This window comes from Propithecus coquereli, unplaced genomic scaffold (assembly GCF_000956105.1).
Source record: "Propithecus coquereli isolate 6110/MARCELLA unplaced genomic scaffold, Pcoq_1.0 Scaffold833, whole genome shotgun sequence".
NCBI lineage: Eukaryota > Metazoa > Chordata > Mammalia > Primates > Indriidae > Propithecus > Propithecus coquereli.
Window position 1 is genome coordinate 175,171 of NW_012154541.1, and position 17,003 is coordinate 192,173.

At 56.6% G+C, this 17,003-nt stretch overlaps 1 protein-coding gene across 2 annotated transcripts in view; it reads left to right on the plus strand.

Moving 5' to 3' along the window:
• Positions 1–17,003, plus strand: part of CELF4 (CUGBP, Elav-like family member 4) — a 74,290-nt gene that overhangs the window by 38,898 nt on the left and 18,389 nt on the right. Inside the window, exons 2-9 of one of the 2 annotated variants that reach the window (XM_012663844.1) lie at positions 1,504–1,632; positions 1,950–2,029; positions 2,424–2,567; positions 3,732–3,879; positions 5,610–5,759; positions 10,042–10,104; positions 11,470–11,550; positions 16,705–16,848. In XM_012663844.1, coding sequence (XP_012519298.1) covers positions 1,504–1,632; positions 1,950–2,029; positions 2,424–2,567; positions 3,732–3,879; positions 5,610–5,759; positions 10,042–10,104; positions 11,470–11,550; positions 16,705–16,848 — 939 coding nt within the window. Of the gene's footprint in view, positions 1–1,503; positions 1,633–1,949; positions 2,030–2,423; positions 2,568–3,731; positions 3,880–5,609; positions 5,760–10,041; positions 10,108–11,466; positions 11,551–16,704; positions 16,849–17,003 lie in introns of both variants that reach the window. The other variant, XM_012663845.1, reaches the window with a different exon arrangement.

Sequence of the window (17,003 nt, forward strand, 5' to 3'; positions counted from 1 at the left end):
TTAGCAAAAAAAAAAAAAACAAAAAAAACCGGCAAAGGGAAGTGGCTGGATAGAAAGGCACGTGTGGATGAATTTTAATGCAATCAGAAAGCTGTCATAATGATAATAAAGGAATGCATTCAGACGTCAGGACAGGCCGTGCCTGGAAAAAAAGAGTTTCAAGAGTAAAAGCTCCCCTTTCACTTCAAGTAAATTGTTGCTGCTCCCAGAAGTCAAACAAAAGGGCTCTCCCACCTTTCCCTGGGTCTCTGTCCTCTTTCCACCCATCCCTCTTCTCCCTGCTCTTTACTTCTGATTCTTTTTTGCCATATCTCCTGCCATTTGCATTCTTTATTTGTTAGAGCAGTCACTAGCCCTGCTGAGATTCGAGGGGAAGAAATATGACCCCAATTCTCAGTTCGAGGAGTGAAAATCCCACTGAAATAAGAGCATGTGGGTTGGGGGATCCTGCAGTCATTCACAAGCTGCTACAGGTCCACGCAGCCTGATGTGCTCCCTGTCACCTTGAGCACGCAGCTGAGTGAGATCAACAAGCCACTTGATACTTATCACAGGAGTGGGGCTGCGGAGGCACCTTCGGGAACAGGCTCCCCTAAGTGCCCAGGGCTGAATTTTGCAGCCTGAACAAATAGGAAGGGCCAGACCCAGGAGGGGTCACCTGACGGAGGTAAAACACACGTGCAATACAAAGCAGCTGTGCCCCTGGGAATGGCAAAGGGCATGTGTTCATTCATTCTCTGCCCGTTCCATAACTATAGTGAGGGTCAGCTATGCGCCAGGCACGGCTGCTTCAGCAGAGAGGCCTGGTCCCTTTCCCCGGGGAAGGTGAGCTACACAGAAACCAACTACACCCACAAAGCAGTAAATAATTGTCCTTTGAAATTCCAGCTCTAGGGATGGGATCTGCCACAGAGAATAAAGGAGAGGGGAAGGAGGGGAATTGGTGAGGAGGCAGTATTTAAACTGAGTCCTAGAAGAGGACTGAGCCTTGTGACCAGTGCTCCGCAGGCAGAGGGAACAGCATATGCAAAGGCCTCTTGACAGACTTGCCAGTTGTGATTGATTTGGACACCTAAGGAAGATAGTATACAAGAGGAGGGTGAAGGGAACACAGGGCTGCCCCGGTGAGGGGCCAGACTAGGGGCTTTGCTCCTCAGTGTGCAGCCTGCCCTCTAGGCAGGAGGAGGCGGAGTCGCTGCAGTCCAGCCCTGCTTAACACGGCCCCTCCCCGCCCCTCCCTCGGGCTCTGCCCTCCCCCTCCTCCCCTGCCAACTCCCGCCCTCTCCACCTTCCCACACCCCCATCCTTCTACCCCCCACACCTCTACCCTCCTACTCCCCTTCTCTCCCACGCCCCTCCCCCTCGGCTCTGAGCCCCGCCTGCCTGCTGTCCGCTCCTTCCTCCCACGTTGCCCTCCCCCAGCCGCGGTGCCCGGCTACCCGCGGGCTCGCCCCGCGCAGCCCGGCCCCTGGCCCGGGTAAGCATCTCCTAATTTTGTTCCAGAAGATAGAAAACTCTTCGTGGGCATGCTCAACAAGCAACAGTCCGAGGACGACGTGCGCCGCCTCTTCGAGGCCTTCGGGAACATAGAGGAGTGCACCATCCTGCGCGGGCCCGACGGCAACAGCAAGGGTGCGCGGGGCGGGGCGGGCCCGGCCCCGGAGGGGCGCGAGCCTGGGAAGGTGCTCCGAAGGGACGAGGTGGTGGGAGACTCAGGCTGCCTTTTAAGTCCCCGGGCCTGGCCAGGTCTTTCTGTTTCTGTGTGCCTCTGTCTGCGTTTCTTGGTATCTCTCCTGCTCTCTCAGTCTCTGTGTCTCACCCATGCTGCTCTCATCTGGGATGCACCCTCTCCTCTCGGCCCCTCCCTTCCCCTGCCTCTGGGTCCCCGCTCTCCCTCTGGCCTTCCTCTGGGTCCTCGGACGGTGGCTCAGCCTCTCGCGTCCCCCCAGGGTGTGCTTTTGTGAAGTACTCCTCCCATGCCGAGGCGCAGGCGGCCATCAACGCTCTACACGGCAGCCAGACCATGCCGGTGAGTGAGGACCCTTGGGGCGGGGGCGGGGACAGCGGCGACCGAGAGCCCCAGCACCGCTGGGCCGCGCGCCTGTGGTGCAGCCCACACCGTACCAAACGCGAGCCACACTCATAGTCTCCCCGTGAGAAGGGAAGGCATTACCCTTATCCCCGTTTCTCAGACAAGGACGCTGAGACCCAGAGATGTTAAGCAACTTGCTCGAGGTTACCCAGATAGAAATGATCGCGATGGGGTTAAGACCTCATACCTACTAAGGGCCAGCGCTGATGCAGGTCCCCCATGTGCCCCGGTGCGCCCTGTGGGGAGGGAGGGGTGGGCCCAGGTTAGGGGCACGGACAGCTGTGGGCGGAGTCTTTGGGGCAGGTTGGTCTCACACACGGTCCGGCCACAGGGAGCCTCCTCCAGTCTGGTGGTCAAGTTCGCCGACACTGACAAGGAGCGCACGATGCGGCGAATGCAGCAGATGGCTGGCCAGATGGGCATGTTCAACCCCATGGCCATCCCGTTTGGGGCCTACGGCGCCTACGCTCAGGCAGTAAGTGGGGGCGGATGGGCAGCGGTTCCGAGATCACTCCCCTGGGAGCCCAAGAGAGCCGGGTCACCTAACCGAAAATACTGCTCCTGCCCTGGGAATGAGGAGGGGCAGGAGTTAACCCAGGGAGTGTAACCTCAGAAGGGGTTAGAGAAAGCTGGTTTAATTAGGGGTGGCTGCCAGGAGGAGGTGGGTTGCTGTCCTGGTTACAAGAGGGGTGGGGGGCTAGAGAGAGGGCCCCTGGGCAGGGCAGCAAGCTGGGTTTCTCTGAGTGCCCCCAGCTCGGCCGAATCAATGTTGAACTCCAAGAAGCATGGATGGAAGCGAGGAGGTTGGGGTGTTTGGTTGTCACTACCCCACCCCCACTCATGAAGATTGTCTTCAGGCCTTCTGGTCACTCCTGGCAGGGGTTCTGGAAGGTACCCCATAGGCCTCCACACCCACACTTCCCCTGCAGTCCCCCCAGGCCCTGCCTCAGTCCCCTGGCCCACAAACTTCTTTCTTCCAATTGGGGTCCACTCTGCCAGCATCTCCCTGAGCTGCCTCCAGACTTGTAACCACAACCCCCACATAGGTGGCACTGAGGCAGGCCAGGGTTCTGGTTCTAAAAATGCAAGCTCACCTCGCTTCCCAGCAGCGTTCAGCTGTGGCCACTTTCAACAGCCTCCCCTGTCCCCACTCACATTTGTGACCACATTGGGGTGCCTGGGGTTCCATGCATGATTCTCCTGCCACTTCTGCCCAGCAGATTCCCAGTTAAGACCATTTTGGGCAGAAATCTATACTAAGTTAATTCTATGGAGGCTCATCGAACTTGTCCCTAGCACTTTGGGTGTTGCATCCTCACAAATGACACACCTGACCCAAGGCTGACCAGCACCTATGGAGCCAGGCCCCTCCTCCACCCTCTACAACAGCTTTAGAGTCCCAAAGACCATACCATTCCTTTTGAGTACAGTCCTCTCTCACGGAGGTGGCCTCTAATAGCCATTAGGACCAGGACAGGAATGGGGAGGCATCAGAGCTCTCTAGTGGTAGTGGCCAGGAGACTGTCCAGGCTCTCTGGGGCTCAGGGCCTGGGAGGTTGGTCTCCAGGAGCTGAGCCCCTGTTGGGGAGGGATACCCTCCTGGAAGCACGTGATATTTTTTCTACTCCTTCTCCCCCAGCTGATGCAGCAGCAAGCGGCCCTCATGGCGTCAGTCGCACAGGGCGGCTACCTGAACCCCATGGCTGCCTTCGCTGCTGCCCAGATGCAGCAGATGGCAGCCCTCAACATGAACGGCCTGGCGGCCGCACCTATGACCCCAACCTCAGGTGAGCCAGCAGGTACCAACATAGGGCCTGACCTGGTAGGAGAGTAGTGGGCCCAGGCTGGGACCTAATTTTGGATACCAATTGACCATCCTATGGCAAGAGCACATGATGTCTGGGCCCAGGAAAGCCCTCTCCTCCTCCAGCAATTTGTCTCAAAAGTTAGATTAGAAAATCCCTGGGGATCCAAGGGCAGACAAGATGTGGTCCCCATGTAGTCCACAATACGATTTCAGGGTGGTGAGAATTTTTCTCAAGTTGCTTAGCCATATCAGGAAACAATTCATCTTGATCTCTATTAACAATAGATATCTGGAAAGAAATTGACATGAAAACCTCTCCCTTTGATGTCGGGGAAGAGAAGAGCCCTGGCCTTTCTTTGGCCTTGTTTGGTCTCTGGCCCAAGCCCAGAAGGAACCCATTTTTTCCATTTCCCTTTAACCCCACCTAGACTCATCCATTGGCTTTTTCCAAGACAACTACAAAACAAGCTAGAGAGAACCACAAGAGTTATCAAGGGACAGAGGCTTGGAAACAACCCAGCTCACGAAGCATGTTTTTGATTGGATCTTGGCTATTATCCAGTCCAGTGATTCTCAACTGGTGCAATTTTGTCCCCTACCCCCAGGACATCTGGCAATGTCTGGGGACATTTTTGTTTGTCACAACTGGGAGTGGAGAATGCTACTGGCTTCTAGTGGGTAAAGGCCAAGGATATTGCCATACATCCTACGATGCAGGAAAGCCACCATAACAAGGAAATATCTGGCCCCAAATGACAATAGTGTCAAACTGTAGCCTAGTCCCAAGGACTGGTCCAGTACCCCAGGCTCTCATCTCAGCCCAGGCCACAGCAACAACTCTCCTGACATCCAGAGCTGTTCCTTTCCCAGCTAAATGCCACAAAAGACTGTGCCATTTCTGGGCCCAACTTAAGCACTACACCACAGCTCTGATCCACAACCTCAGGGACACTCATGAGCCCAGGCAGCAGGCCAACCTCAGGTCCTGTTCTCAGAGGGACCCCACTTCCTACATGAAGATGAAGACCCTTTCCAGCCTCCAGGCCCTCAGTACAATCACCATACCATCTACCTCTTGGGTTCCACCCATCTAGCATAGGGAGGGCGTAGGGTGTTTTCATCTGACCTCAACTTTACCCTCAACACCATGACCATCGCCACTGCTTCAGCTGGAGGAGGCCAAAGGTATCTATTTTGTGTATGACATAGGATTGAGTCTGGACTCTTCAATGACCTCCATGCCTCAGTGCCAGGAAACATCAGAATTAAAACATACTCCACCTGAGCAGCAAAACTTCTTCCTAGGGAGACAGATCAGCCCCTCAATGAACAAACAAAGACCAGCCCATCCTGATTTAGCTGGAGTGAGCAGGAGCCATTGAAAAAGACCAAATGTGGTTAAAGGGCATTGAGGATAGTTTATGTGCTGTAGGTCCAAGGATGAGCCATCAGTGGTCAGAGAAGTCTTCATGGACTAAGTGGGTCTTGGGCTCTGCCTTGAAGAATGGGTACAATTGAGATGAGTGAAGCCACTTCATACAGGCGATAAGCCAAGGCATGGTTCACAGACAAGACTGAGCTGGTGTGTGAGGTCCAAGTCTAACCCCTGGCCCTTGGAGCCAGTGGGGTGGAGCTTCATGGGTTGGCCTTGCTCACCTTTGTTCTGCTTGCCTCCCCTCCTCCCCTGCCTCCCTGCACCCCTGGAACCAGGTGGCAGCACCCCTCCAGGCATCCCTGCACCAGCCGTGCCTAGCATCCCGTCCCCCATTGGGGTGAACGGCTTCACCGGCCTCCCCCCACAGGCCAATGGGCAACCTGCTGCGGAAGCTGTGTTCGCCAATGGCATCCACCCCTACCCAGGTAAGCACATCTGGAAGCCCTTACTTCCCATGGAGCACACTCCTTATCCATTCTGTCCTTTCCCTTGCTGTTCTAACAAAGAATATGTGGCCCCAGCCCTATGTCCATTCCGTGGTGAAACCCCAAGTGTGATCAGGGAGGGCCAGCCTCCTGTCCTCCTTCAGGGAGCCCATAGTGGGAGAGAAGAGACCAAAATACTTCCATTGGGGAGATGCCAGTCTGACCAGTGAGAGAGAACCCATTCCATCAGGGGTTCCATCAGGGAAGAAAAGAGACTAGGTGCGATCGTACAACCAGGTAGAAAGGCCAGTAAATGCAAGTTAATTGAGTATGAATTTTACCTATGAGACGTAAGGGGGTAGAAGCTAAAGAAACAGTCAGATTTAGTGTCAAGTAGGAAAAGACTGTTAGGAGAAGGAAGTGGAGGTATACTGATTGGCAGTCTAGCTAGTACATACTAGTCTGATCCTTTGGTGCACACAAAAGCTTGGTCAGCACCTCGGACAGTAGGTCAGGACCTCGGACAGCTCCTGATCCATTACTTTATCAAGTCTGGCACACAGGAAGATGCAGGAGGCCTGTTCCTGATTAACTTTGTTCCTCTCAAATTTAGCAGTTCTCTCAGGGTGAGAGTGTCCAGTCGACCCGAAGAAGCTCCTCTCTCTGGTCTGGAGGATGGACTGATATCAGGGCAGCGAAGCTGGCCCAAAGCCCTAGAGTAGACTCCCCAGGGGCAAGTCAGTGGAGATGCGAAGAGAGCCGCCCTCCTTCCTGGAGGGCAGAGGATGAGCTTACAGAGTCCCCATAAATATCAGTCTGTGCTGGATGAAAGGGGAGTCCCCAAAGGAGGGCAGGACATGGACCTATCCCCTGGGACGTCAAAGTCCAGGCGGAAACACAATATAAATCTACAGAATGAGAGACAATAAGGCAGAATGAAGTTTGATCAACAGTGAATGTTCTCAGACTCAAGACAGCAAGGGATTCAAATAAAGGGAGACTTCTGTAGGCTGAGAAAGCCCAGAAGAGCCTCCCTGAGGAAGAGACTAAGACGGAACTTTAACAGATGAGCAGAAATTAAAGAGGTGAGGATGAACAAGGAGCACACTCCTGTGGCCCCCTCTTTCAGGCGCAGAGGCAGGAGGGGGCCTTCCTGGCAGGGGCAGGGGGCAGGGAGTGGTAAGGAGGTTGGCCCCATAGGAAAGAGGATGCCAGCCCAGGGTAGATGAGCAGGAGGGTAGAGCTGTGCTCCCACTCTAGGTGCCCACCAGAGTCCCCCGTGGGGCTTTATAAAACCACAAAAGCCCAGAGATTCTGATTTCACTGTCTGGAGTGAGGCCCAGACATCTGTAGTATATAAAAGTTCCCCCAGCTGCAGAGTGCAAGGTCACTGTGCTAGAGGGAAAGAGAGAAAGAGAATTCCCTGACTTTGAATTTGGAGTTGTCCTTGTTCCCATCCCAGTGCTTGCCCTGCAGTACACTCCTCAGGCCACAGAGAAGCAGCCAGAAGGGTCTGAAGTGCAAGGTGGTAGGACCCAGAGCTTAAGGATGAAGACTCCAGGCTGGTGGGGGTGGCGGGGTGGAGCTGGGCCAGCTGCAGGTGGAAGAGATCCTAGTCTCAGGCTCATGGGCTGGGAGATGCCATCCCCAGCACATCTGGGTGGCTTCGTCTCCCACTCCTCCCTGCCCACCAGCCCATCTGGATCTCTGGATTCTGACAAACCTGTTCCTTCCCCACCCCCACTGGCATCTGTGAGCTGTTTCCCTCATGGAATTTGGAAATGTTTCTTTCCCCCATTTGTAACAATCTGCCACATCTCATAAACAATTCCCTGCCAGAGCAGGAGGGAGGGATGGAGGGAAGGAAAGGAGAAAAGTAGTACATTAAAAAAATTAATTTACCATCTTTAAATGCGGAGTTTGGAGCCACTGTAATGAGCGAGATCCTTCAAAATGTTCACTCTTTGGCAGTTACTAATGAGGTCGTTAAGCAGAGAAGTAGAGAGGGTCTCATAAATGCTTTTCTCCACTTCCTGGCCCTAGGTAGCTCTTCTGTTCTCCCCTCTTGCTCATCGAGATCATGGTGGATGCACACAGTGTGGCCTTTACTGTCACATAACACCCTTGAAGGGGTGGCTCTCACAAACATTAAAGACGGTTCATTCGTTCATTCATTCCTTCAGTCGTACTATTTGCCAAGAACTTACAGTGTTCCTGGCACTATGCTGGGGCCTGCCGTGTAAGTTGTGCAGGTTGTATTTTGCACAAGGGCACCAAACTGTGTCCCTGGAGGAAGGGGCACCCTTTCCTAATTTGCATAAAAGCACTGCATGGGTGAGCAGCTGGGAAGACCAAAAGGACAAACCAGATGTGGCTCTCCAGAGAGCTTAGAGGGTAGCAGAGGAGAGTGACAGAGGGAGCAGGAGGGAGGAGGAGACCACCCACCAGGCATGTCACAGCTGGGAGCCCTTGGCTCCAGTCCCTACCATGGCAGAAGTAGAGGGACAGGGTGTTGCATTGGGACAGCCCCAGGTAGGAAGGGGTCTGCACTGTGGCCCATCTTCCACTGCCCTCTTCTGAGCAGAGCCCCATGGGCCCTGCTCCCCTGCTGCACACTAGTTCCTGGGGGTATGGGACCTGCCATCTGCTGTCTCTAGGGACCTCTGCCGCAGGCTTTTCCCTGGGCTCCCCTGAGATCTAGGTGCTCTTTTTCAAATGGAATTTTACTGAGAGACTCAGGGACAAGAACTCAAGGGGAAGTTTGGGAATTCTCCCTAGTCTATAGGTCCCAGCGCCCGGCACAGCCAGTTAGCTTGGCTGGCCTGGGTTGACATGCAGATAAGCCCAGAGGGTTTTCTTCCTGCCACCCTGTGATAGCCAGTTTGCCCCCAGACATACTGGGCCTGGATCCTCCCTCTGGATGACACCTGTCTCCACCACCTCACTTGGCCCCCGAGGCCAGCCCACTCCCATGTCAGTCACCACTGGCCTTGGTCACCAAAGTCCGTGGCCAGTGTGGGTTCATGCTTCAGGCTTTGCCTACAGCCCTGCAAAAATAGCAAAGGCGACAGAAGGGAAGCAAGACTTTTCCCCAGTCCACTTCCCCTGAGTTTCTCGTCAAAGTATCCTCAGTTAAGGGGACCTCTCCTCACACTAGGTGGGAGACATCCCAGAGCCTCAAGTTCAGAAGGTGGGAGAAAGGTCCTTGGTCTTCTGGTTCCTCAGTTTCTGGGGACAGCACCCCTCTCCTGGGCCATGAAGCAGACTTCTTTTGTGTGGCCAGTCCCTGCTGAGAGCACCCTGGCCAGTGACTAGGAGTGGGAGGCCTCCATGCCTTGTGTAGATTCCCGAAGAATGAGGGAGAGGTCCCTCTACTTCAGCAGGTGCGGGTGACCCTGGAGGACAGAGTGGCCGGGTGAGGCCTCTGTGCCTTTTTTTTACCCAGCCAGGGTCTGCTGGGCTTTCCCTTCATTCACTGCCCCCGCCTTCTGCTGATGGTCAGTGAGGATGAGCCCACCCTCCTGATGGCCTCCAGCCCCCTCTCACGCCTTCCCTGCAGCCCTTCTCTAGAGCCGGGTCACTCATTGGTCCCCCACAAGCCCCTCCAGGCTGAGCCCTCTTCTGGCATCTCCTCCTCAATCCTTTTTTTTTTTTTTTTTTTTTTTTTTTTGAGACAGAGTCTCACTGTTGCCTGGGCTAGAGTGCCGTGGTGTCAGCCTAGCTCACAGCAACCTCAAACTCCTGGGCTCAAGCGATCCTCCTGCCTCAGCCTCCCGGGTAGCTGGGACTACAGGCACGCGCCACCATGCCCGGCTAATTTTTTCTATATATTTTTAGCTGTCCAATTAATTTCTTTCTATTTTTGGTAGAGACGGGGTCTCGCTCTTGCTCAGGCTGGTCTCGAACTCCTGAGCTCAAACAATCTGCCCTCCTCAGCCTCCCAGAGAGCTAGGATTACAGGCGTGAGCCACCGTGCCCAGCCTTCCTCCTCAATTCTTCAGTCTGCTGCATGAACCACCTGTCTCACCCCACCCCAGGCCACCTGCAACTGGCACCCTCTAGCCAGTGGGGGCAACTCTCTGCCCTACTAAGGGCTCTGGGCTAGTGAAGGGGACCCCAAAAGGGTCTAGGCATTCAGAGTTCTTGTCTCAGACACCCTGCCTCAGGGCAGACCCTGCAGTGGCCAGGAAGGGCAGTGCAGCCACATTGTCCCCTGGGCATGGTGGTGGGGACAAGTTTGGTGGGCACCTCTGACCAACTCTGTCCTCTTGGCCCCCTGCAGCGCAGAGCCCCACCGCCGCGGACCCCCTGCAGCAGGCCTACGCTGGAGTGCAGCAGTATGCAGGTCGTTAGTATCCACGCGTCGCCTCGGCTCTTAACCCTGGCCACGTTCATCTCTCCATGCCTGTGACATCAGTGTCCCCTCCCCCACCCAGTCCTGGGCCCAGCACTGCAAGGGGTTGGGAAAGGGAGTGGTAGGGAGCCATGTGGAAGGAGGGAGGGCTGGACTGGCAGAGACCCTCCAGGCTGCCCCCCTCCTGCAGCTCCCGTAGCAGAGTGCCCTTGCAGTGGTGGGTGGGCAGAGCTTTGGGCGAGTTGGCTGAAGCTTTGCTCTTGCTGGGCAGTTTCTTGTCTTTGAGGCCAGACTTCCCTTCCCCATGGTTCTGTCAGAGCTGATTTGCCCGGGAGCACCAAGCCACACAGCAGCGCTGGGGTGAGCCTAGACCTGGGGTGCTGCCCACAGCAGTCCACGGTCACTGGCCCAGGGAGCATAGGTGCCTGGTTTGCGAGAAAGGGGTACCCCTGGAAGAGACACAGTTCCCACACCCCTCCCCCACACACAGGCAGCAGGATGGGGCTCCAGCAAGTATGACGGGAGGAGAGGTGAGAAGAGGCAGCCCTGAGCCAGCAGAGGGCCTTGGGTCACTGAGCCACCATCTTTGCTGTGTTCAGGGTCTCTCTTTGCTGTCTCCCCTGAGGGCGATAGGGCTGCCTAGCAAGGTGGGGACTCAGGTGAAGCTGGCCTGGCACTCTAGAGCCCAGAGGCCCCTTCTGGGCCCCCCTGAGCTCTGACCTCAGGCCCTGCTGCTGTGGGAGCCAGGCCAGGCTGAGGAGGGAGCTGGCCACCCTGTCCCACCGCGGACCCTTTCTAATTGACTACACTAAACATCAGGTTTGTCCCACCCAGTCCTCTGTCCCTGGGGCCCACCCCCAGCAGGCTCCCCGGAGGCCACCTAGAGTGGCTCCCCACCTCCCACCCGGGCAGCTCTGAGTGGGAGTAAGGATGTGCCAGCCAGAGCCGGCGTGGCTCAGAGAAGCGGGAAGAACTTCTCGTGGATTCCAGGTGGTGTGGGGTGAACTTGTCCAGGGCATTTTGATGTTTTTGATTATCCATGAGTGTGTATTAGCCACACATGTGGTTTGTCCGCGGTTTCCAATTAAACTCGCTCCCCCCCCAGCACACACACACACACGCGCGCGCGCGCGCGCAGGCACACACACGCACATATGTACACACACACATTTCCAACCTGCACTCTGCAGTGCCTCCTTTCTTGGTAGAGCTGAAAGCTGGTTTTGTATAAGAGGCTGAGCGGCAGTGCCCTTTTTGGCTGGTCTGCTTTCACTGCCCACGCTGAAACCTCTCTCTCTCTTCCTGCTTCTCCGCCCCTGCTGCCGGCTCCCGCCTCCTCCCTGGGCCCTCCAGCAGCCACCTACCCTGCTGCCTACGGTCAGATAAGCCAGGCCTTCCCTCAGCCGCCTCCAATGATCCCCCAGCAACAGAGAGAAGGTGAGTCTGCAGGCCGGGTTCCTGGGCCCCTCCCCGCCCCTGCTCTCCCCAAAGAGGCTGCTCACCGGGTCTTGGGCTGGGGTATGTGTCAGAAAGGGGACCACGTTCTGTGCTGTGTTGGTGTGGATGAAGGAAGCCAGCAGGGTTGCAAGGCAGCACGTTCTCCTGCTCGAGCACGGAGGTTCCCTTCTTGGGGGCAGCTCTGCATACCAGAGTGGTGCCAGCCCAGAGGCAGGGTACTGGGCAGAATGCTCTGAGGGCTGGCGGGCCCCACACAGGGCACCTTTCCCTCTCCCCTTCATCATTTGCCACTGGTCTGACTCAGAGCTCACATGCTGATATCTTGGTCTATAAAAAATAAATCCCCCAGAATGGTCAAGGTTGTGTTTCTTCTTTAGCAAGAACCTCGAATAGGTAGGGCCCATGTTTGCCAGCAGAGGCCTTGTCCTTGCCTCAGGGAGTTATGGAGTCACAGTGTTATGGAGGAGATTGAGGCCCGTCCTTGGGGTCTTCGTCTGAGGGCCCAGTGCTGTGTTGCCAGGGGGTTGGCAGAACAGCTGGGAGATAGACTGCAACAGTGTGACGGAGGTGCCAGCTCCGACAGCTGTGCACACTGAGAAGGGATCAGTGAAGAGCTCGAGGTGGCCAGGGAGGTGAGGCCCTGGAGGATGTGGGATCCAAGAATTGCTCCTTGGCAAGATTTGCCAGTGGGGAGGATGGGGGGAAGTAGGAGTGCCCATGGTCGAGGGGAACGCAGGAACGACCTAGTTCATCATGGACAGGAGAAGTCGTGCCCTCTGGGTGACCAGGAGAGACCTGCGAGCTCCCAGGGCAGGACTCCATGGGCGAGATGAGGCAAAGGGATGGGAGAGCCCCAGTGCCGACCTAGTGGGAGACGGGGATCCCGAAAAGCCACATCCAGAGCCTGGTGTGAACAGGGCCGGGCAGGGGGTGCTCAGATCGCAGGGAAGACAGGAGGCTGCATCAGGCTCACACTTGGGGATTCCGTGAGCCCATCCACAGAGAGCTCAGCTTGAAAGGCAGGAACACCAACAAGGTTCCATCTTTTCCATCCCCATGGAAAGGGTCACCCTGGCAGTGAGGCCACCAAATCTGCCCGTAGCCCCTTCAGCAGACTGTGCTGGAGCTGTGGATATAGGAAAGTTAGCCTTAGAAAGGACCCTGGTCCAAACCCCTCTCATCAGACAGGCCCCAAACAGGCCTCAAAGCCTGAACAACTGACTCCCAGCTCTGCCGCCTCCTCTCCCTGTCACCCTCTCTGGGAAAGTGAGGGTAGTGAGGACCTTTCTGTAAAAGGGTATAAGGATCAAATTCGCTCAAGTCTGCTCCCTGAACTCCATTCAACAAATATCTGTGCACACAGCCCTTCCTTCCCCAAATCGTCACCCCTTCCGAACCTGTACACGAGGCGTATCACCCCAGCTCACACCCATTGGGCAGCTCCTGACACTGGTGTCATCAGGTCTCCCCATTCCCAGGAGAGCCAAGCTCCAGCAACCCAGAGGGGTGCACAGCAGGGCCCTGCCCAAACCCTGCGCCCACGGCCTGTTGCAGCTGAGTGACACCTGTGCCCACCATTGGCAAGGTGGGGAGGGCCAACCATCAGCCCTGCCTCACCAGAGGGTCCCCTCATTGGGCTGTGGTCCTGGGGCCTGTCCTGCTCTTGCCACCCCCAGCCTTCATCAGTCAGATCAGGGCCACAGGAGGTAGGACCAAGGAGTCCCAGTGTCACCCCTTCTAGGTCCAGAACAAAGAACTGTACCTACAGGCGCTACTCCTTTGTCACCCCACTGACAGCAGGTTATAGTCAGCTCTCTGAATCGCTCTGGCCTGTGGGCTCAGTGTTCCCAAATCATGCTACACGGATACACAGACACACCCACAAGCACACTCGCACACACACATACACTTAGCTGCAGGTCAATGCCGCCTGGACCAACACACACGATGGCCCTACTGCTGGACTTAAACAAACTCAGGCCCCCATCAGCCCTCCTACCCCTCCCCCGCCCCACACTGCACCACGCTGTGCACCAGCTCTAAGCAGCTTCAGTCCCTGTCCCCACGCTCCCTAGCCCAAGCCTTGTGTGGCCAGTGCCTACTCCAGCCTCTCCTCGGGCTGGGGAATTTCCTATGCTTGTCCGCATTCTCCCTGGCCATAGTGCTGAGGCTGAGCCACCCCAGGGGAGCAGGGGATGGGGCCTGCGTAAGATGCGTACCCAGATGCCAACAGAACCACCGCGCTGCACACTCAGGCGAGACCGTGGCACTGGGAGTGGGTTGTCGGGAAGGCTTCAGGGGCCTGGAAGGGTGGGGCGGTCTCCAGCACGTGGAGACAGGAGGCAGGTGCTCTGGGCAGGGGGCATGACAGAAGCAAAGGCACGGCTGCTGCAAAGCATGAGGTGAGCCCGGGGCCAGAGAAGACAGGCTCCGAGGTGGGTTGGAGCCAGACCAGAGCCACGTCCCACAGTGTTGTCTAAGGCATGGACAAAAGGAAGGCTGTTCCTCCAGCCCTGCCAGTAGTCAGCCTCTTTATATCGTGGTAACCTTCCCCTGTGGAATGCCATCAAAGTACCAAGACTCACTGGTGGCTGGGGAGCACCCTCCTGCCAGCTCCTTGTCTTTGTGCTGAGCCTGAAAACCAAGAGATGCCTGACTCCCCCAAAGGCTGAGGGTAACCTCACCCACCCACAGATGGGTGAGGTTACCCTCAGGGACGGGCTGCAGCGGGGGCCCTACAGGGCTGTGGCATGGTCAGGGGCAGTTGCTCTCTGTCTCCGAAGCTCCATTTCACGGTTTCCCAGAAGTCTGGGTTGGGCCAGATTGATCTCTAAAGTCCTGCTGGTTCTGCCATCTGGATGTTTTGCCATCTGTGAATGAGGGATCGTGGAAAGGGCTTGGGGGTGGCCGGAGTAAGGCAGCATGAGGGCTCACTGCCAAGGGCGAGGGGATTGAGCCGCTGCCCCAACCTCCTGGTGAGGCCGCGGCTGGACAGTCGCCCTGGGGGCTCTGCCACACACCGTGCAGATGGGACTGAGCCCAGGGGCCCTGTCTGTGAAGGCTCCTTGTCTCTTTAAGGAGAATAGACATAACCTCCACAGGAAGCAGCTTGCAGGACTTGAACTTGGAGCCAGGCCCCAGGTCCAGGGCATGTATCAGCATGGGCACAGTGGTCAGGGAGGCCTGGAAGAGCAAGGATGGGAGGAGGAGGGAGGGTGCCTGCTGGGCCAGAGGGGGCTGGGCAGGAGGACAGGATGAAGCACATGCCCCCACCCTGGGGAGCAGCCAGTCTGGGGAGAAAACCTCCCAGACGTAAGGGAGAAGGAGCCCACCCCACGGGGTATGGAGTGGACTCGGCATCGGAAGGGAGTGGCCAGAGGCTCTGGGGGCCGTCGAGTGCACGTTCACAGGGCACGAGCCAGTGGAGGGCGGCATGGTCAAGGGCACAGAGCGAGGGGAGGGCCACCAGAGCTCAGGCTACCCAGCACGGGACCCCCTGGAGGTGGGCGAGGGAGTACACTTGCGCCCAGTCTGAACGCGCCGTCCGCTGGCAGAGTGCCTGGGAGCCTGCAGTCCAGGGAGGGGAGGCCGGAAGGGAAGGGTGGCAGATGGTGTGGGGTGGGGACCAAGGACTGAGCAGGGCAGCAGCTCACTGGGCAGCTTTGGTGGTTGGGGCGGTCTTTGTTCTACGCTGTGGGCCTCAAGCAGGTGGAGATGATGAAGGAAGGAAGAGACAGGAGAGAAATAAGAGTGGGTCAGAGGCTCCAGAGCGAGTCTGTGCCCCAGGGCTGGGTTATTTGGCAGCCTCGCTGGTCCCAGAGAGCCTGGACAGTTGGTTCTGGCCGTGAAAGCCACATAGCAGCCCACGGTGCCTTACAGCCTTCACTTTTAAGCTCATGCTTAGGTTTCCTCTGATCAGAACCTTGGTTCTTACGCAACTCTAACAAGTGCAGCTATTTCCTTCCCGTCCCCACCATGGTATGGACACCACCACTGAAATGACCACACGTCAGTTTAAAAGATTAAATTATACATGGTATATGCTAGGTACGATGGCAGGAAACAGACCCTGCATCTTGGAAAGATCTCCATTTTGAAGAGTTAGAATTAAACATTTTGATCATTGAAAAAGAAACATAAATCTTTAGCTATCTGGAAATTTCAAAAATTCAAAGCTCTCAACAGTGTTCATGGGGTCTGGTGGGGCTGAGATTTAGGTAGAGAGAAGAATGCACGCCATGGCGGCAGATGGCCTGGCTCCACACCTCCCCCTGCCAGCTGCATGTCCTTGGGCAGGTGACTTAACCTCTCTGACCCTCAGTTTCCTCATCTGTGAAGCGGCGATGACAATGGTATTTGAGTCACAGGGTTGCTGTAAGGATTAAGTGAATTAACATGCATGCAAAGTGCTCAGGACAGCCCGGCACACAGTTCACGGGCAGACGGGGCAGAGCTGTTATTGTAACAAAAGGAAGAACCTTCGTGTAATGAGGCTCCTGGGTTCCCTCCTGGGCCCCGTTTATTGCAGAGGCAGGAGAGGCAGGATAAATCTCTGTTTCCACCCTCAAGGCCAGGGCGGAGTGTGAGGTGCTGGCCGGGCAGTTGGGCATAGGGGCCAGATGGGCAGGAGAGGCTGCAGGCCAGGGAGAGGATGGGTGAATTGACTCCCCGACACAGGACATGGCTGCCCAGGGCGAGTCCCTCAGTCCTTCCAGAGCAGGGGCTGGGCACGAGAGAGGCCCCCCTAGATCTCCCTGTACCCCATCCCCCCCCACACCTTATTTCCAGGTACACAGCGGATCCAGCTTTGGCATGTTCACCCCCTTCTCTCGTCGACTCTGCCCCGGAGCCCCCGAGTTGCCAGGCCTCTGTTACTGACCCATTTTGCAGAAAAGGCAGCTGAGGCTCAGAGAGGTTCAGTGACTTGCCCAGGGGCAGAGCCAAGAGTGGAGCTCAGACCCAGGGTTCAGCACCCCCCACTCTTCCCGGGCACCCTTGGATCTTGAATGAAACCCCCCCTCCTAACCTTGCCCCCCTCCCTGCTGCGCTGCCTAACTCGCTCACCTCTCCTCTGTCTCTCTCTCCCCCACCCCACCATCCCTCCTCCCCCGCCCACCCCTCCCCTCACCGCAGGGCCTGAGGGCTGTAACCTGTTCATCTACCATCTGCCCCAGGAGTTTGGGGACGCTGAGCTGATGCAGATGTTCCTCCCTTTCGGTAATGTCATCTCCTCGAAAGTGTTTGTGGATCGGGCGACTAACCAAAGTAAATGCTTTGGTGGGTAAAGATAACAAACCAATTAGCTTCACCCAGGACAGGGCGGTGCTCGCACCACGCTACAGGTGTCCACCTGCTTCTCACCTGCTCCTTCGCATCGGCCCGGGAGCTCCCCACGGCCCGCCTCCAGCCTCCATCTCTCACCCCCTTCTCTC